Here is a 21,133-nt window from a genome sequence, read left to right as displayed (position 1 = left end):
TAGACAGATATGTGAGATGTGTAGACAAACAATATTTGACATTGGTAGACCGATATACAGACAGATGTTTGAGGGGAGTAGGCAGACAGATACGTGATATGGGTAGACCGAAAAACATATGAGATGGGTAGACAAACAGATATTTGAGATAAACATAGACTGACAAACAGACATATGAGTTGGGTAGACAGATGGACATATGAGTTGGGTTGACAGATGAACAAATGAGATGTGTAGACAGACGTATGAGTTGGGTCGATGACTGGACGTATGAGTTGGGTCGATGACTGGACGTATGAGTTGGGTCGATGACTGGACGTATGTGTTGGGTCGATGACTGGACGTATGTGTTGGGTCGATGACTGGACGTATGTGTTGGGTCGATGACTGGACGTATGTGTTGGGTCGATGACTGGACGTATGTGTTGGGTCGATGACTGGACGTATGTGTTGGGTCGATGACTGGACGTATGTGTTGGGTCGATGACTGGACGTATGTGTTGGGTCGATGACTGGACGTATGCGTTGGGTCGATGACTGGACGTATGTGTTGGGTCGATGACTGGACGTATGGCTTGGGTCGACGGATGGACGTATGGCTTGGGTCGACGGATGGACGTATGGCTTGGGTCGACGGATGGACATATAATTAAGGGGATGGAAAGACATATATTTGATGGACAGGGACACAGACTTGTGTGCTGGATGGACATAGATGCCATAAACTAATAAGATAAAAAGGATAGATGGATCAAGTGGATGGAATGGATTCTTTGCTGTGTTTATCTGCACTGGTCCCACTTTTGTAACAATAAATCATTTCTATTCCAGTCCTGAGCCTGGAGGGAGTGCGGATGGTCCGCCGTCCTTTCTGCTTCCCCAGTCTGAGGAGACTGAGCCGCGCGTTTTGGAGATCGAGAATGACCCCCCAAACTGGAGGGAACTCGTCCCCCCTGAAACACTCCTCAGGCTGACGAAAAGCGAAATCAAGCGGCAAGAGGTTATCAATGGTACGATACGCCACAAACTTTTTATTTTTCTCGCTGGTTAATGGCTTGGGTAGGTTGGTACATAGCCCTACATGTTCCTACCATAATGGGTACCCATACACTTCATCAGAATTGGTTAGTTGGTGGGGAGATATCTTTAGGATGTGTCTGGAACTCTGTTTAGAAATAGATGGTGTTCTACAGAATAATTGGTGAAACCATGAGCGTATTTTATAAATTTTAGCATCAAGATTTTCTGCATAGGATAGAAGTGATTGAAACGCCTATAAAGTTACCAGTACTGTTTTATAAGGAGCAAGCTAGCTATACCATGAGTTAGATAAATGAGGCTTTACATATACAGTATAGGTTCTAGGTAGAGCTCTTGGAATTTGGCTGAAAATGTATTGGATGCTTTTGTATCACCCTTCTGATCGTCTTTTTCCCTTGTCTTCTGCAGAACTGCTATTCACAGAACACGCTCATGTTAGGATGCTGCGTGTCCTCCATGACATCTTCTACCTTCCCATGCAGAATTCATGGATACCCAACATGGAGCTGGAGAATATCTTCCCCAGTCTGGATGACCTCATAGATGCTCATGGTAAGACTGTCCACCCCTACACCTTTTTATGTATCTCTCCTATTCCCTTTTACTCATTGTGATCTGTATCCGTCACACTAGCCTTGTTCCTGGATAACTTGAAAAAGCTGCGTCAGGAGAACAACTCCATAATCCAGGAGATTGGGAACACGTTGCTACAGCGGGTGAGTAAAGAGCCTTCCTCTGCGTACCTGCTCCTCCACATCATTATGTTGTAGCTGTCATTGAAAACAAATCCAGTGGTTGTAAAGGCAGACGATTTTTCTTTTTTTTTATCTTTATGCATTAAGATAAAAAGCCTTCTGTGTGCAGCAGCCCCTCTAAAACTTACCTGAGCTCATCTAGATCCAGCGATGTTGTAGGAATGTCTCGGCTGCTCCAGACTCCCCTCCTCATTGGCTGTCAATCGGTCAGTCAGCCAATGAGGAGAGGAAGGGGGCCGGGCTGTGGCTCTGCGTCTGAATGGACACAAGGAGCTTCGGGTCGGCTCAGGTGCCCCCATAGCATGCTGCTTGCTCTGGGGGTACTTGGCAGGGGGGTAGGGGCCAGGAGAGCCGAAGAGGGACCCGAGATAAAGAGGATCCAGGCTGCGCTGTGCAAAACCATTTCACAGAGCAGGCAAGTATAACATGTTTGTTATTAACTAAAAAAAAAAAAAAGACTTTAGTATCACTTCAATACTTTGTTCACAGGTAGTAAAACCAGGCGGTTGAACTGTGGTTTCACCGCCCCCTGCCCACCCACCTGAACATTAACATACAGCTGCTCACGCCTTTCCACATGCCATGGCCAAGTTTCTGTGCTTCATGGCTGGAGCAAAACGTTAATATTCATGTCGCTTTCAGCAGGTAATGCTGAATGCAGCTAATGCAACCGAATGAAATGTGGGCGATTGCAGAGTGGCAGTACAGCAATTAAATGGTTAAATCAGGCTGAGAGGAAGTGCCATATCGGCGTCTCGCCCGCTTGTCAAACACTGCTAAGAAATGATCATGGCTTGAGCCACTTTTCATAAAAGTGAGTCCTATGCATAATGCATGGAATGCATTAAGATAAAAAATCTTCTGCCTTTACAACCACTTTAACCTTCTAATGAATTCCAAATTTTCTGAAAGATTCGAACCCTGATCGGTCTAAAAATGATCGACTGATTGGAACTCTGTGTGAAGAATAGCTGGTTGTTAAAGTGGAAGTAAACTCCCCTATCGTTTTCAACCAAGGAAGCTGCCATCTTTGCCTCTGTTTAATCTTCAACTGCTATGGTGCTGCACATGTGATTCGTTATGACACCAGCTATTGGATGGTTTGATAGTCTGGCTGAGAGCACAGCCAATGTGCAGTTAGCATTCCCGGCATGCCGTTTAAATCGATGGGTTTACTTCCACTTTAAGGAGCGGGCCCCCCCCCCCCTCCCCAAATCAATACCAGTCTCTTATCCAAGCCAGTAGAGCAGGAAAGGGGGGGGGGGAGACTAGAACACTGTCCCCTTCTCCTGAACCATACCAGGACACATGCCCTCAGATCCTGCCCCCTCCCCCCCCCCCCCATGTGAATGAGTATGGGTTATGGTTCAGAGGGAAAGGCACTCGTTATCCGAATAACCAGAAATGCAGACAAATTTCTATTCGGACTGAAACTAATAAAGGGCACCCTAATTATTGGAAGAGGTCCCAAAAAAATGCAGGCAGAAGACAACTAGTACTCCTTATTAACTAATTATCTCCCTGCAGGTGATCTTTTCCTATTACTGACTTACCGTGCCTTGTGCACTGTGTGGAGGCAGACATCTTGGTAGAGGCAGGGCGTTGCTTCCTCGTGTCAGAACCTCCAGCAAGGAGAACAGTGAGCAGCACGGCAGTAGCACCACCAAATCTCACTCCATATCTCTTAAAACTGATGAGGATGGGAGTCAGAGGCAGCAGTGCCTTAGATCTTAGACCCTACACCTATAAGGCTACAGTACAGGAGTGCCTAGGCACACTCACATATCAGGAAATGCCCTGCTGATTTTCAGGATTAATTCAGGACAAAAGTTTGATTTTTCAGGGTGCTTCTTAGGTAAAATTTACATTTATGGATGTTCTATATGAATAACAAATCTTCATTTTTTTATGTTCTGGTTCTAAAAAAAAAACTATAATAGATACATGTAACACGATTTCTTAGCTGGGAGGGATTATTTATTTGCCCACAGTTAAGACTTCAGATCGTTGCTTAGTGAGGGTTGGGAAACATGGCAACCTTCAATTGTCCACACCCCCCCCCCCTTGAAGAGCGGAAACCGAGAGCAGTTTTAATTGTCTGGGGAAGATTCCAAGACAACCTGTTTATATGAATAGATACACTAAATGGTTCTCAGCGTCTGGGGAATGCAAAAGCCGGTGACGTAAGCTTCATTTACTTATCTGTGACCCGTCATTTTCTTCTCTACCAGTTTGATGGCACAGAGGGACAATGGTTTCAGAAGATATCTTCAAGGTTCTGTAGCCGACAGCCATTTGCCCTGGAACAGCTCAAACAGAAGCAGAAGAAAGACCCCAGATTCACACAGTTTATTCAGGTAAGCCCCTTATTGCTTATTTAGCTGCAGACGGCCACTCATAAAGTGGATGTAAACCTCAGACATGAAATATGAACAAAGAATATCCCTCCATAGTGTTTACTTGTCTGAATCCAGAGCATTACGTGTCATTTGTGTCTGTGATGCACTGCTCCTCCGCTATCAGCATGAATCACTTCTGACAAGTTAACCTGACACCAAGAGAAAAAAGGTGATGAGAGGGATCCCCAGCGCACAGCCTGCGATTGACATCATCAGCACTGTTTCCTGTGTGATGAGGAAGTGTCCCCCCCCCCCCCCCCCCAATCAGCTCTCAGAGCTCTCCTCACTGAGCTCTGCAGAGTGTAACTTCAGCTCTCCACCCCTTGTTTTCTGAAAGCTCAGACAAGTCTTAAAAATGTAGCATAGCTCCCAACTGTCCTTAATTTCGAAGGACTGTCCCTGATTTGGAGCAACGTCCCTCTGTCCCTCATTCCTCCTCCTTTGTCCCTCATTTTGGCAGGCGTCCAAATACTTTTGGCAACAGTGAATTTCTGAGCAAAAAAAAAACACATTATGGCCACTTGGGGGCTCTTATGATCTAGGAACTACACACGTTAGAGAAAATACTGCAGTTTTCTTCCTGATTGTGTTGATTTGTCATAATTGCACAGTGAACATTTTTTATGTGGTGTGAGGAAATCTACAATTTTACAGCTGCCACCAGGACAGCAATAGGGCAATGAGAACACCTCACTGATAGCTGCCCGAAGTATGGTTTCCCCTCACTCTGGGAGTTTGCCATTTACTTCCTGTTGTGTCTCTAGGAGAGGAGGTGAAATAAAATGATAATGATGGGGTCACGGACGGCAATACCAACCCGCTAAAGGTCATCTTCACCTGTGTCAGCCAGATACCATTATTCTCAGGGACAGGACAAATAGTCCATTGAGAACATCTCCAGAATTATAATAGGAAGTGTGCCTTTAAATGTAAATATGTTCTTTCCATTTAATAAATTATTAGTATACATGATTGTTATAGTGTCCACAATTTATACAGCACTTTACAAAACAAAGGGAGACTGTGTAGTTACAATATAATTCAATACAAGAGGGCCCTGGTTGTGAGAGCTTACAATCAAATTATTCTTGTTCTTTTCCTTGTCTCCAGGAGGCAGAAAGCCATCCTCAATGTCGCCGGTTACAGTTAAAGGATATTATCCCCTTTGAGATGCAGAGACTGACCAAATACCCCCTACTACTGCAGAATATCGCAAACCTCACCGGTAAGTGCCTCTCTCCTACCCCCCCATCTACATAAGAAACGTACTAAAGTTTTAAGAATTTTCCTGCTGGACACCACTGGTCTACCATGCCTTTGTGGACCTGTCCTTAAAATGGACACTTACAGTAGAATTTACCACTGCTATGAGTAAAACTAAAGAAAAGTCTATTTTGACCAAAAAAATAGTAGCTTCCAAACGCCATAATGTGAGCTAAAGCCTAGGCAGAGGTCACTGATTGCCAGGGGCATTGTGGGGGTCTCATGTTATTGGCAGCTTAAGAGAATCTGTTTTCAGACAGGCAGATTGTGTCTAGACCAGGGGTCTTCAAACTTAAAAAACAAAGGGCCAGTTTACTGTCCTTCAAACTTTAGGGGGGCCAGACTGTGGCCAGTGGGAGAAGAAAATGTCCTGGCATCAGTGGGTGTATACAATGCCCCATCGTTTGTGCCAGTGGGAGGAATAGTGTCCCATCATTGGTATCAGTGGAAGTAATAATGTCCCATCATTGGCGCCAGTAGGAGGAATAGTGCCCCATCATTGTTATCAGTAGGAGGAATAGTGTCCCATCTTTGGTGTCAGTTGGAGGAATAGTGTCCCATCTTTGGTGTCAGTTGGAGGAATAGTGTCCCATCTTTGGTGTCAGTTGGAGGAATATTGTCCTATTGTTAGTGTCATTTAAGGAATAGTGTCCCATCATTGGTGTCAGTGGGAGGAATAATGTCCCATCATTGGTGCCAGTAGGAGGAATAGTGTCCCATCATTGGTGCCAGTAGGAGGAATAGTGTCCCATCATTGGTATCAGTAGGAGGAATAGTGTCCCATCATTGGTATCAGTAGGAGGAATAGTGCCTCATCTTTGGTGCCAGTGGGAGGAATAGTGCCTCATCTTTGGTGCCAGTGGGAGGAATAGTGCCTCATCTTTGGTGTCAGTGGGAGGAATAGTGCCCTATTGTTAGTGTGATTGAAGGAATAGTGTCCCATCATTGGTGTCAGGGGCAGAGGGCCACACTTTGGAGACCACTGATTTAGAGGGAAAAGATCAGAAAGGCGCAGCAGTTATTTGTAGGAAGCCAAGCCTGTATATGTAATCATCATTAAAAACCTTAGAATTGTACCGGTGCCACAGGCAGCTAGTTAATTAGTAGTTTAAGGGGAAAGTAAATTTTATTTGCACTGAGCACATATTTTGGGTTAATATTTTAATATGTACCCTTTAAGGCTCATTTCAACCCAAAAACTAAAATTGAATGAAGTGCAGCTCGCCAATCCCAGATGTGGTGGTTGCATTCTTTTTCTTCTTTTGTTTTTGTTCCATTTTTTAATTGGTGATCCTACCAGTACCACCCTTCCTGTCCTGGGGTGACAACACTCACCAAACAGACTAGGGCAACAACCTATAATAAATGGGGTGAGCGTTCTCATCCCAGGACAGGAAATGTGTCACTGGCTGGATTACCAAGTGAAACAACCCGAAAAATAAACCTAATGCAGACACTGCATCTAAGGTCAGTTAAGCTGAAATAGATTTACATTTTTGTTCTTGGCGCTTTAAAGTGTGTGTTAACCTAAAAAAATAAATAAATAAAATAATGGATCCTGTTCCCTTAAAGCATATTTTATAGCACAGTGTTTGTAATTTGGCAGCTTGTATCATCTGAAATACCAGGCTGATCCTGCCTGCTTCTGCCCTCTGTGCTCTCCTGTGCTCTCTTCCATCCTCTCCCCCCTCCCCTCCCTGCCTATCATCTTGTACCAGTGCTCAGCTCCCCCCCCCCCCCCCCCATTCCTGCTGGTATCATAAGATATTCTTGTGGTTACCATCCCCTCTGTTATAATAAATGCTGTGCCCCAGTGTATGTGTTTTGTAAAAAAAATCAGACAATAAATACCTTCTTTTATTGCGCCACTTAGCGGTCACGTGACCGACTGCCTCTCTCCTCCTCCCCTCCTCCCAGCTGATATCAGTGGGGGTTTCTCAGCTGATCACGGAAATAAACGTAGGTTACTGGATTTTTTTTTCTTCACCCTATCAGCATGAAGAAAAGAAGAAAGCTGTTAAATGGTTTCTGTTAGAGGGACATTGGTCCCCTAAGTGCCCACCAGTGCTTCTAATCAGTGCCATCTATCAGTTCCTACGAGTGCTGACAATCAGTACCGCCCATCCTTAACACCTCTCTGTGCCACCTCTTCGTTCCTCCTATCAGTGCCCACCAGTGCTGCCTATTAGTGCCCACCAGTTCTGCCTATCAATGCCCATCAGTGCTGCCTCTCTGTGCTACCACTCTGTGCTGCCTCTCTGTGTCTCTTCTCTGTGCCGCCACTCCGTGCCACCTCATCAGTGCCCATCAGTGCCACCTCTCCATGCCACCCATCAGTACCACCTCATCAGTGCCTCCTGATTAGTGCCCACCAGTGCTGCCTATTAGGGCCCACCAGTGCCACCTCTTTGTGCTGCCCATCAGTGCCACTCATCAGTGCCACCTATCAGTGCCTATCAGTAAAGGAGAAAAATGACCTGTTTTTTTTTTTTTCAACGTTTTCGGTCTTTTTTTGTTTCTTTAACACAGAATAAAAATCCCAGTGATGATTACAAACCACCAAATAAAGGCTCTGTGTAAAAAAAAATTATAAAAATGTCACATGGGTACAGTGTTTGTTGCAGGATCGCGCAATTGTCATTCAAAGTGTGACAATGCTGAAAGCTGAAAAATGCCCTGGGCGGGAAGGGGGTATAGGTGCCCAGTATGCAAGTGGTCAATTTTACCATGAGCTAGACTTTCGAAAACGGGATCGGTGAAGTTTTGTTCTACCCAAGCTAAAGAGGATGTGATTAAAAAAAGTTTTAATTCTACAAAAACGTGAACAATGAGTGAGCTGCCGCAGAGATTGGTCCCCACTGTTACATTATCACTTCAAAGCCACTAATCATTACTGACAGCCAATTACAAGAGCAGGCTGCTGGAAAGGTACCTGTTACTTTAGTTTTGTTCCCGGCGAATTGAAGACGCCATGCTTCATTTTCTACAGAAAGACTGAGCTCAGGAGGGACAGAGCTTCCCACCCAAATTTTAACTTTGCAACTATGTAGAATGGCCTTTCTGTTTGGTAAATGCTGGCGAATGGATTGGGTTCCCATATGGGCAAAATTGGCAGAAGTCACTTTTTTTTTTTTTTTTGATGGATCCAGGTGCTGTACACACTGCGGCACTTATTGTTTCAGTAGAAAATATGTCTTTAATGTATTTGTGAACTCTTACCTTGTAAAACAACCTATTCTGTTTTAAAATAGAAATGAAAGGCAAAACATTTGTGTATAGATATATAAAACCGTAAATAAAAATTAATAAATGTTTTCCCTTTTTATATAAGTGATCACATACCCTCTGCAGCACACTGATCTTCCAAGTGAATGGCAATGCAGAGGGAGCGGGGAGCCATGTCAGCACAAGTCTGATCATTGGAGTTCCCAGCACAGGCAGAAAATTACAACGATGTGCCCTCATGCCTAGTGTGGTCCATTTTTAATAGAAATGAAGAGGGACTGGCAGGAACACCAGAGATTTCACACAAAGGAAGCAATACAAAGAGAAATGGGTAGGGTTTCATATATGTACATGGTACGGCAGGCACATATCAGGAATTTGAACTGTTGCTTTACATATTCTTTAAAAGAGAAGTATGGGGATTGACTTTTTTTTTTTGTTAGAATGATACTTAGCTAGGTGAATGCAGCATCGGTCCAATGCTGCATCTGTCCCCCCGTCGGCTTTTTACACTGAGAACCGAACCATATAACACCACCAATCGCTCGGTTCTCACAGCTTCCTAAGCAGAAAGCTGGTGGCTGTCAGTCATCGGCTCTCTGCTTTGTTCCCCCCCACTCTCACTGATGTGCTGGGCTGTGGGGGGGACGGGAGCAGCTGGCTCAAAAACTCAGCGGCTCGCTAAGAGGCTGAGCAGGGTGCCAGTCCAGGGATGTGGGTGGACGGTGGACCCCATTTTCATTGTCACCATCTTGCCCGACTGGATGGTACAGCACACTAATGTGCTAACACTAGATTGGCAGGGGCAGGGGGCATGTTAAATGAGTCAAAAAGCACAGAGGTTTATTCATAAGAATATCATAAGTGATGACCCTCAATAACACTGATTTATTTGCGTGCATGACAAGCGCACCTGATATGTACAATCACAGCAAAGGGATGGAAGTAACAGAGCTCTGATTGTGATAAAAGGAGTGTACGCAAATTGGGCTGCTGGCAGGGGAGGAGCTGACAGGTAGCACCAGGCACTCACCCAAGACGAGCACCATTACTAGTTGGGCAGAAGGAGGGTTCTACTCAGCCATACTGCCAGGATACAGGCATGATGCATCAGAAGCACATGCAGGGGCAGGGGGCATGTTGAATGAGTAAAAGACATGGAACAGAGGTTTACTCATAAGAATATCATAGGTGATGCCCCTCAATAACACTGACTTATTAGCATGCCTGACAGGCTCACCTGAGGTGTGTGATCGTGGCAGAAATACAAGTAACAGCTCTGCTTGTGTTAAAAGAAATGCACAAAAATTGGGCTGCTGGCAAGGGAGGAGCTGACAGGTAGCTCTGGAAGCCCGGGTGCTGGGCTCGGACTTCGGGCTGAAGCCCCTGTTTTTTTTGCCACCTAGCAATGCCCCTGCTCAGGAGTCTCAAAACTATGGGCCTTCAGTTGTTCAGGAACTGCAACTCCCATCATTTCTAGTCATGTCTGTGAATGTCAGAGCTTTTCAATGCCTCATGGGACGTGTAGTTCCACAACAGCTGGATATCCCAGAGTTTCTTTAAGGATACCTGTAGGCCTTAAAGTGATTGTAAGGCTTGTTTTTTTGTTTGTTTTTTAAACAACATACATGTTATTATTACCTCCTCTGTGCAGTTAGTTTTGAACAGACCAGCCCAGATCCTCCTCTTTTGGGGTGCCTCTTTGCTGCTCCTGGCCCCTCCCTCCTATTGAGTGCCCCCACAGTCAACAGCTTCCTATGGGGACACTGGACCCGAGTCACAGCTCCGTGTGTCCATTAAGACACGGAGCCCCGACCCAGCCCAGCCCCCTTTCTCCCCTAATTGGCTAACTGACTTTGACAGCTGCGGGAGCCAATGGCACCGCTGCTGTGTCTCAGCCAATTAGGAGGAGTGTCCCGGATGGCTTAGACATTCGTGGACATCGCTGGAGAGAAATGGGGCTCAGCTAAGTAATTTGAGGGGGGGGGGGGGTGCTGGGGAGCCTGCTAAACACAGACGTTTTTTTATCTTAATCGCTCCAGCCCTGGAAGGGTTTGCTGACCATTTTTTGCGATACAACACTGCGTCGCTTTAACTGACAGTTGTGCGGTCGTACGACGTTGCACCCAAGCAAAATTAACGTCCTTTTTTTCCCACAAATAGAGCTTTCTTTTGGTGGTATTCGATCACCCCTGCAGTTTTTATTTTTTTGCGATATAAACACAAAAAGAGCGACAATTTTGAAAAAAAAAAAAAAGTATTGTACTTTCTGCTATAATACATATCCAAAAAAAATCAAAAAAAGCTAATTTATTTATCAGTTTGGGGCCAATATATATATTCTTCTACATATTTTTGGTATAAAAAAAATCGCAATAAGCGGATATTGATTGGTTTGGGCAAAAGTTATTGCGTCTACAAACTACGGGATAGTTTTGGGGACTTTTTTTTTTTTAATAGTTTTTACTGGTAATGACGGCGATCTTCGATTTTTAGTGGGACTGCAACATTGCGACGGACAAATCTGACCCCAAATGACACTTTTTGGGGACCAGTGACATTATTACATTGATCAGTGCTATACAAATGCACTGATCAATGTATAAATGACACTGGCAGGGAAAGGGTTAACACTAAGGGGCGCTCAGGGGGTTAAAGCGGACTTCCAACCAAAAATGAAACTTCCGCTTTTCGGAATCCTCCCCCCGGTGTAACATTTGGTACCTTTCAGGTGGGGAGGGGGAGCAGACACCTGTCTAATACAGGTATTTTGCTCTCACTTCCGGTCATAGATACCCGAGCCACATGCAGGTATCTACGCCACTTCCGGCGCTTTCTCTGTCCCCCCCCCCGCTGTCTTTTGGGGACACACAGGTACCAGAAGACAGCAGAGACCAGTGGGAACACGCAGTGTGAGTCGCGCATGCACAGTAGGGAACTTCCTAGTTCCCCTACCGAAGATGGCGACGGCAGCACTCGAGAGCAGAGGGACAGATCGGCTTCGGGTGCTGACATCACGGGTGCACTGGACAGGTAACTGTCCTTATTTTAAGTCAGCAGTTGCAGTATTTGTAGCTGCTGACTTTAAAAAAAAAAAATTGGCGGAGCTCCGCTTTAAATGCGTTCCCTCAGCGTGTTCTAACTGTAGGGGGGATGGTCTGCCTGGGACATGACAAAGATCACTGGGAACAGTAGATCTTTGAGATGTCCCCTTTCAGAACGGGGATTCGCCTTGTTTACAATGGCAGATCCCCGTTCTGCCTCTGTATACAGCGATCACGGGTGGCATCTGCTGGACCCGCAGGCGCGCTCCCGCAATTTCCCATGGACCGACGTGCAGGTACGGTGATTCGCACAGCAAGCAGTCAATGCATAGAATGCATTAAGATAAAATAAAAAACCTTTTTCCTTTACAATCTCCTTCCCAGCTCCAGTCATCTGGCAGAGCTACCATATACTTCTGTGTAACTTTAGACTCTGAGAAGTGGAAAGTTACAGAGGACAATGTGCGCTCTCTCCCCCCGCCATCATGTGCCTTGTGAGTGCTGTATTGTGAGAAGACGATCAAATGTCACGTTTCCCCAGATATCTCCTGATTCAACGTTGTATTATACGGTATTATTTTAATATGAGTTTACAGGCTGCATTTACAGAAGTGCTAAACCATTCTGCGTGGATTTGTGATCAGCAGTTTCCATATTTGTCAGTCTCGTCTGGAAAGTGACGTCATTTAATAAAATGAAAGAAAGACCTCTGGGATGTTGCAGTTCCTCATTTTTTATCTTTGTGTCTTTTAGAGGAAGACGAGGAGAAGCAAAAAGTACAGAAGGCGGCTGAGAGTTGTCGGCAGATCCTGAACCACGTCAATACAGAAGTCCGAGAGATGGAGAATAAGATGGTAGGATATAGCTGTCTGTGAATGCGGTGTCATTTCTGCTGTGATCATGGAGACAGTGGCATGGGTTCAGAGATTCTGCCAGAATAATTTGCCTTTTGTAGATAGTCATTTAGTTGTTTGCGTTTTTCTCAGTAGACTAAATTCTCCCTGTTTGGACATAACTGCTTTTCTAGCACGGTAACGAACATCAATGGATGAGCTGCAATACCTGTTTTCACCTACAGGTGGTGAGTAGCTGTCAGTGTCCATGGCCAGTGTAGTAGTCAGGGGATTTGAAAGCCCCACTCTTCTTCCCCCTACTTTCTGTAGGGCTTCCGGGACTGGCCACATCTATTTTGATTGGTCAGTGCTGGCATGTGACCACCTTGACCAATTGGAATTGGTCAGATCTCTCCTGACAGCTCACCATCCACACCGGTAAGTGCAGGGGGAACCTGGAGGGTGGAGGTGTAGGGTGATAGTTCACTTTTCATTTATTTATTTTTATTTTATTTCAGTTACTTATATAGTTCTGTCAATTTATGCAGCGCTTTACATATACGTTGTACATTCACATCAGTCCCTACCCTCAAGGAGCTTACTATCTAAGAACCCTAACACACATTCATACATATACTGTGGCCCAGGGCTTTTTTTCTCAGAAATCAGGTGCAGGTACTCAACCATGCCCGCCACACACACGCCTGCCAAATGGCATCAAATAGTAGCTCTTTCCTTTTGCATACAACCCCCTCCCTCCACTGCCCTCATCTACCCCCCTCCTTAAAAGCTCCACCATCTGTCATATGTCTTACCTTAGTTGCAATATTAAGCCAAAGCACCTATCTGGCTGTGTTACCTCCCAGCATACTATACTATACTATACTACAGTCACTTTCAAGGGAGATCATGCAGTAGGAGCATCAACAACTGGTCACCAGGGAAAAAAATGGAGACCACAGAAGGTGCTGCCTACCACGCACCCTCTCCTTCCCATGACTGCACTGAACCCTGGGCACCTGTTCTGTATCTCCCTTGTCCCTGTCCGACACTCAGTGTGATCTGCGCAGGAGATCTGACCTGTGGGAGCTACTGGGAGATAAACTATCACTTGTAAACTGAGAAGCTGGACTTCAGTGTTACAAAGTGATAGTGGTGAGCGGGGAGCAGAAGACCTGAGCCAGAGGTGGTGGAACTGAGTTCCCCCTAGTTCCTGCTGAAAAAAGCCCTGCTATGGCCAATTTAGACAGGATCCGATTAACCTACCAGCATGTCTTTAGATATGGAGGAAACCGGATTACCCGGAGGAAACACACGCAGACACATGCAAACTCCAGGCAGATGGTGTCATGGTCGGGATTTGAACCAGCAACCTTTTGCTGCTAGGTGAAAATGCTAACCACCACACCACTGTGTTTATTTTCTGAAAAGGTGAACTAACCCATTGAAATTAATCTTTTATTGTTCCCATGCAGGCCAAAGCAACAGGTTCACTTTAACCACTTCCTGACCACTCCATAGCAAATTTACTGCTACAGGGTGGCTGTTGTGTGCAGAATCACATATACCGGTGTGTGTGTGTGTGTGTGTGTGTGTATATATATATATATATATGTATGTATGTGTGTATATATACAGTGGTGTGAAAAAGTGTTTGCCCCCTTCCTCATTTCCTGTTCCTTTGCATGTTTGTCACACTTAAGTGTTTCGGAACATCAAACCAATTTAAACAATAGTCAAGGACAACACAAGTAAACACAAAATGCAATTTGTAAATGAAGGTGTTTATTATTAAAGGTGAAAAAAAATCCAAACCATCATGGCCCTGTGTGAAAAAGTGATTGCCCCCTAAACCTAATAACTGGTTGGGCCACCCTTAGCAGCAACAACTGAAACCAAGCGTTTGCAATGAGGCTTTTACAGCGTCCTGGAGGAATTTTGGCCCACTCATCTTTGCAGAATTGTCCTAATTCAGTTACATTAGAGGGTTTTCGAGCATGAACTGCCTTTTTAAGGTCATACCACAACATCTCAATAGGATTCAGGTCAGGACTTTGGCTAGGCCACTCCAAAGTCTTAATTTTGTTTTTCTTCAGCCATTCGGTGGTGGACTTGCTGGTGTGTTTAGGATCATTGTCCTGCTGCAGAACCCAAGTTCGTTTCAGCTTGAGTACACGAACAGATGGTCGGACATTCTCCTTCAGGATCTCTTGGTAGACAGCAGAATTCATAGTTCCTTTTATCACGGCAATTCTTCCAGGTCCTGAAGCAGCAAAACAGCCCCAGACCATCACACTACCACCACCATATTTTACTGTTGGTATAATGTTCTTTTTATGAAATGCAGTGTTCCTTCTACGCCAGATATACTTGGACACACACCTTCCAAAGAGTTCCACTTTTGTCTCATCGGTCCACAGAATGTTGTCCCAAAAGTCTTGGGGATCATCAAGATGTGTTGTGGAGAAATTGAGACGAGCTTTGATGTTCTTTTTGCTCAGCAGTGGTTTTCTCCTTGGAACTCTGCCATGCAGGTCATTTTTGCCCAGTCTTTTCCTGATGGTGGAGGCATGAACGCTGACCTTAACTGAGGCAAGTGAGGCCTGCAGTTCCTTGGACAATGTTGTGGGGTCTTTTGTGACCTCTTGGATGAGTCGTCGCTGCGCTCTTGGGGTAATTTTGGGCGGCCGGCCACTCCTGGGAAGGTTCACCACTGTTCCATGTCTTCGCCATTTGTGGATAATGGCTCTCACTGTGGTTCGCTGGATTCCCAAAGCTTTGGAAATGGCTTTATAACCCTTTCCAGACTGATAGATCTCAATTACTTTCTTTCTCAATTGTTCCTGAATTTCTTTGGGTCTCGGCATGATGTGTAGCTTTTAAGGATCTTCTGGTGGACCTTACTGTGTCAAGCAGCTCCTATTTAAGTGATGCCTTGATTGTGAACAGGTGTGGCAATAATCAGGCCTGGGTGTGGCTAGAGAAATTGAACTCAGGTGTGGACAACCACAGTTATAGTATGTTTTAACAAGGGGGGGCAATCACTTTTTCACACAGGGCCATGATGGTTTGGATTTTTTTTCACCTTTAATAATAAACACCTTCATTTACAAATTGCATTTTGTGTTTACTTGTGTTGTCCTTGACTATTGTTTAAATTGGTTTGATGTTCCGAAACACTTAAGTGTGACAAACATGCAAAGGAACAGGAAATGAGGAAGGGGGCAAACACTTTTTCACATCACTGTATATATATATGTGTGTATATGTGATTCTGCACTTCCGCATAGGGGGCGCCGCCGCTTCTGCTGCAATTAGTCACAGCAGAAGACGATCAGCGGGTGCAAGTTAATGAATGTCCGCCAGCACCCGCCGATCATCGAGGAGAGAAGCTGGATGGAGCTCTGCATATGTAAACAATGCAGAGCTCCGTCAGCAGGGATGTAATGGCTTTTCTTTCCCTGTAGGGACCGCAAAATTCTCAGTTAAAATAACAGTGCTGTATAACAAAAAATGGCCTGGCCATGAAGGGGGGTAAATCTTCTAGAGGTCAAGTGGTTAATTTAACTTCCACAGGTGCATATACTGTAGCTGTCTTTTCTGCTCTTTTTTTATACATTTTTATTACAAATCATTAAAACAATTTTGTCCATCAATTCATGCGTATTGAATAAAACCAATGAACCATCGTATAACAATCAATGTACAATATTATACAATACTCTGAAATAGAAGGTGGGTAGCCCCAGGTCAGTCTCATACATATATGGACTTAATCATACATTAATCATATAAGGTGCTGAAGTGGTTAATAATGGAACCCTTTCAATTGATAGGTGCCAGTTTACATGTCAGGTAGTTGTGATGATATACAAGGGAAGCATTCCAATGTTGTTTTGGTAGTCACTTGGCCTCTGGTGTATATAATACATTATGACAGTTTGCAGGTTTGTCCATCATCACAATGGCAATGCCTGTATCTGATTGTAACTTAGAGAAGTTTCGGCTGGCCTTTTCCTTGTGTTTAGGCAGCTCTAATATATGTGTGTATAATATCTATCTTTTTTTTTGTCCTTAACAGAAACTTACCGATTACCAAAGACGTCTTGATATGTCAAACTTGAAGCAGAGCAGTGACCCACTGTTTAATGAGTTCAAGGTAAGAGCAACATAACGACTTCTCTTCTGTAAAAGAACCAGTCGCCAATGAGCAATCATAGTAATATGAATTTCCTCTCTTGAGCTGTTGCAGCCTTATCTACCAAGGTTTGCTTGATTTTTAAAATGTACTTATATCCTCTCCTTATCATATCCAGAGTAGAGCCCTCGTGTCTCCTGCCCAAACTCAATTCTGATGACACAGACACAAAAAACATTTGTTGAAGTTACCTGACAGTGTTCTGACTTTTATGCCCTACAGGGAAAGAACGCAAGTGAATAGCAATGCGCACACATCCCCAAAGAGTATGGTTGCACCATTTTAAAAACCCTTGTATCTAAACCCTTGGTGCCCAACCTGCGGCCCTTTGGGACTTTGTGCATCCCTTGAGGTCCCTCCAGACACTAATCTGTGTTCCCCCATTACCCTATTATAGTAGTGATTTCCAACAGCCTCATCTAATAATAAGTCTCCAGTCTATGGCTGTCTACTGAAGCATTTCCCCATTCTCCAACAACTCCTATAGCATGGTCACAGTCTCTAACAGTCTCCTGTAGCCCCAAGAGTCTCTGACCACCTCTTGGATCATGTCTTCTGTCTCTGACCACCTCTTGGATCATGTCTTCTGTCTCTGACCACCTCTTGGATCATGTCTTCTGTCTCTGACCACCTCTTGGATCATGTCTTCTGTCTCTGACCACCTCTTGGATCATGTCTTCTGTCTCTAACCACCTCTTGGATCATGTCTTCTGTCTCTGACCACCTCTTGGATCATGTCTTCTGTCTCTGACCACCTCTTGGATTATGTCTTCTGTCTCTGACCACCTCTTGGATTATGTCTTCTGTCTCTGACCACCTCTTGGATCATGTCTTCTGTCTCTGACCACCTCTTTGATCATGTCTTCTGTCTCTGACCACCTCTTTGATCATGTCTTCTGTCTCTGACCACCTCTTTGATCATGTCTTCTGTCTCTGACCACCTCTTTGATCATGTCTTCTGTCTCTGACCACCTCTTTGATCATGTCTTCTGTCTCTGACCACCTCTTTGATCATGTCTTCTGTCTCTGACCACCTCTTTGATCATGTCTTCTGTCTCTGACCACCTCTTGGATCATGTCTTCTGTCTCTGACCACCTCTTGGATCACATCTGCAATCTCTGATCATCTCTTGGATCATGTCTTCATTCTCTAACCATCTCTTCTATCATGACCACAGTCTTTGACCACCTCTTGGATCACGTCTTCAGTCTCTGATCATCTCTTGGATCACATCTGCAATCTCTGATCATCTCTTGGATCATGTCTTCATTCTCTGACCATCTCTACTATCATGACCACAGTCTTTGACCATCTCTTGGATCATGGCTTCATTCTCTGACCATCTCTTCTATCATGACCACAGTATTTGACCATCTCTTGGCTCATGTCTTCAGTCTCTGACCATCTCTTGTATCTTGCCCATAGTCTGTTGTGTGTCTCCTGTCTCTGATAATATATATTCACTGAATTTTATGTGCAGCCCTTGGTGATGTTGAGGGCCACACTTGAGGCCCCCCAATATGAAGAAAGTTGACCACCACTGATCTAAACCCAAAAACAAAATGTACATTGTAGCTTTCCAGTCCTTAGATGTGATGGCTGCATTCATTTTCACTTTTTCAGGCTAAGAACATTTTAATCAAGTACAGAAAATACATATTGATCTTGCCAGAAATGCAGTGTCCTTACCCCTTCAGAGATTTAAAGAAAACACAAAGAACCTTTTTTTTTTTTTGTAGACTAATAGCTCTGTCAATCCACCATGCAATGGAGATAAACAAAGGCAGGCATGTTTGAAGTCCAGTCTTTGCCATAACCATGGCTCCCTCCATAGATACAATGGAAAAATGAGTGTAGATATGAAGGGACATGAAGGATTTACAGGGTTACCAGTTGAAAATAAAGGCAAAAAGCCTGGGAATAAAATAATGCAGCTACCTCATCTAAGGGATGTTAAGCTGCAATATATTTTATTTTTTGGATTTAGGTATGCTTTAATTCATTATTATAATAGTGCAGTCTTACTGCTTGGGGATATTTGTGTACTGTTATATACCTGTGTTCTCTCTCTGTTTTTTGATTCTTAACCAGAACTGAGTTTGGGCAAGACACAAGACAGACCACTTTACAGCCTAAAAATCCTAATCTGACAAGGGGAGAATACAAGTAAATTAGAAAAAACAAGCAACCCCTGAAAGGATTGAAATCCTTACAAATGCCCATGTCTAACTGGTTCCCCTAAAGGGGGGTCAATATAAAAGATATACAATAGGTCTTTATCAAGAACAAGAGGCAGGTCTGTTGCAAATTACATACCCCTGGGAGCTTGCTGCATTTTTATTCTATCCTTCAAGGCAAATGTAGCCTTAGGGATGGTATATAGCACTACCTCTATAAATTATTTTATAAGCGGCTTGTTGTTGGATTCATAAAGAGAGGCTGATGTTCAGATGTTTTTTTTTTTATGCTGTATTTATTGTCACCCCATATTAAATTCCCTCCTCCGTTTTTGTTTTCAGAACATTGATATTAGCAGGAAAAATCTCATCTATGAGGGAGCGCTTACTTGGAGGGTCAGCAAGGACAAGTCAGTAGGTGAGAACTTTCATCATTGTTATACTGTAGTGCTGGGAGCCAGAGGAAATATCTGGTGCTTCCGGATATGTAAGAGCATGTGACAACAGTGGGCCAATCAGTAATGTTCCATGGAGAGTGCATAGCCCTGTATACCTTGCAGGCTACACAGGACTTTAATTTTGCTCCTGACAGCTAAATGGAGAGGCAGGGGAGTGGGAGGGAGATGCAAATACGATTCTGGTGAGAACCAAGTTAAAGTTAACCGTACACCTTTAATTATTAAAAGGCATTTTTAAATTCAATCCCAGTGGCTTTACCTAGGCTGAGTTGATGCCATCAGTCTGCTTAAGGCAGGAAGATCATTTCCTTACTCTCCTTTACCCCAGTGATTAGGCTGCAACATTGCAAGTTTAAAGCAAGTCATAAGGCTACAGCAGGGGTTGATCTGTGGCACGCTTTATGTAAAAACAGACCAGAACTACACAAGAACCAAGATTCACATGATTGGGTCATTTCTGATCCATCATCTCACTCCCGGAGATGATGGCCTTGGATGATGTTTATTTCTTCTGAAGAGGCAAACTCGGAGAGGAAAGCATTGCCATTGGGAAAAGTGTCCTATACATATTACTTGGCAGGTATGCACTTAAGAAGGAGACGTCTGTCATCAAACAGGTTCACACTAACAGGGATTACAGGGAAACCACATCTGCAGCATTTTGTCCTTTTAAGCGTTGCCCATGATGTGTCATACTGAATAGGCTCATATAGTGCACTTACCTTTTTTCTTTACTTTTGTAACACCCTTAAATTCTCATTCATCAGATGTTCATGTCCTGCTGTTGGATGACATCATGATGCTACTTCAGAAGCAGGATGAGCGATTAGTCTTGAAGTGCCAAAGTCGGACACTCACCCCAACGCCTGATGGGAAGTTGATGCTGAGTCCAATCATTAAGCTAAATACGGCAATGGCTCGAGAAGTGGCTACTGGTGAGTATCCACAAGTTCAAATCCAGCTGAAATACAATAGAACCTTAGTGATGTTATTATGATCACATCGGGGGGTGGACATCCCTGGTGAGGTGGAGACAAAAGTTAGAGATCGAAGGTCATGAGGGTACCGCACACGTTAAAAAAAAAAATCGAAATATAGTATATATGTCACTGTAATCATAAAAGTGCACCTTATTTACACACTCCTTCCCTACAGCCACTTCCATAAACCTGTGAGGTTGAGGACATCATTGGCTGCTAGGAGGATTCCAGCATATGAGCTGTTAGACTAGCAGCCGGGTTCAGCTTTCTTGTCTCCTTTACAAAATTAAAGAACTTTTAGTGACACCACAGTGTGGGTCATGATTAACATGCAGCGCCAAGTCATTTCACCCAGGACATGGCCTTGCGCTCTCTTCCTGCTGATGGTTTGCCTTGAGAAGATGATGCTGACGTCTGGGCCTTTGACGCAGCGTGATCTCCCTCCTTAGATCCCCGGAATTCCAGGAGGTGAAGCAACCGTGGTGGAGGGTCACAAAATCAAAGCATGTAGCGAAGACAGTATGGGCCTTACAGCACAATGTGTTGACCTACTGTCTAGACCAGGAGTCTCCAAACCTTCTAAACAAAGGGCCAGTTTATTGTCCTTCAGATATTTGATATTAGGAATAGTACCCCATCATTGGTAACATTGGGAGAAATGGTGCCCCATGATTGGGAGAAATAGTGCCCAATCATTGTTATCATTGGGAAGACTAGTGCCTCATCATTGGTATCATTGGAAGAAATAGTGCCCAATTG

The 21,133-nt window shown here is 44.2% G+C and overlaps 1 protein-coding gene across 7 annotated transcripts in view; it reads left to right on the top strand.

Annotated features, from left to right (window-relative positions):
- The window catches only part of ARHGEF1 (Rho guanine nucleotide exchange factor 1), a 194,227-nt gene that overhangs the window by 156,472 nt on the left and 16,622 nt on the right, over positions 1-21,133 (top strand). For all 7 annotated transcript variants that reach the window (XM_077456662.1, XM_077456660.1, XM_077456661.1 and 4 more), the window contains 9 exons: positions 832-1,010; positions 1,450-1,593; positions 1,675-1,757; positions 4,028-4,153; positions 5,306-5,420; positions 12,481-12,581; positions 16,642-16,719; positions 19,279-19,354; positions 20,162-20,329. In XM_077456662.1, coding sequence (XP_077312788.1) covers positions 832-1,010; positions 1,450-1,593; positions 1,675-1,757; positions 4,028-4,153; positions 5,306-5,420; positions 12,481-12,581; positions 16,642-16,719; positions 19,279-19,354; positions 20,162-20,329 — 1,070 coding nt within the window. The remainder of the gene's footprint in view (positions 1-831; positions 1,011-1,449; positions 1,594-1,674; positions 1,758-4,027; positions 4,154-5,305; positions 5,421-12,480; positions 12,582-16,641; positions 16,720-19,278; positions 19,355-20,161; positions 20,330-21,133) is intronic.

The sequence above is a fragment of the Lithobates pipiens genome, unplaced genomic scaffold (assembly GCF_037356315.1).
Source record: "Lithobates pipiens isolate NorthernLeopardFrog02 unplaced genomic scaffold, aLitPip1_a1.2 Scaffold_27, whole genome shotgun sequence".
Taxonomy (NCBI): domain Eukaryota; kingdom Metazoa; phylum Chordata; class Amphibia; order Anura; family Ranidae; genus Lithobates; species Lithobates pipiens.
Note: the sequence above shows the minus strand (reverse complement) of the source record. Positions and strands in the feature narration are given on the sequence as shown.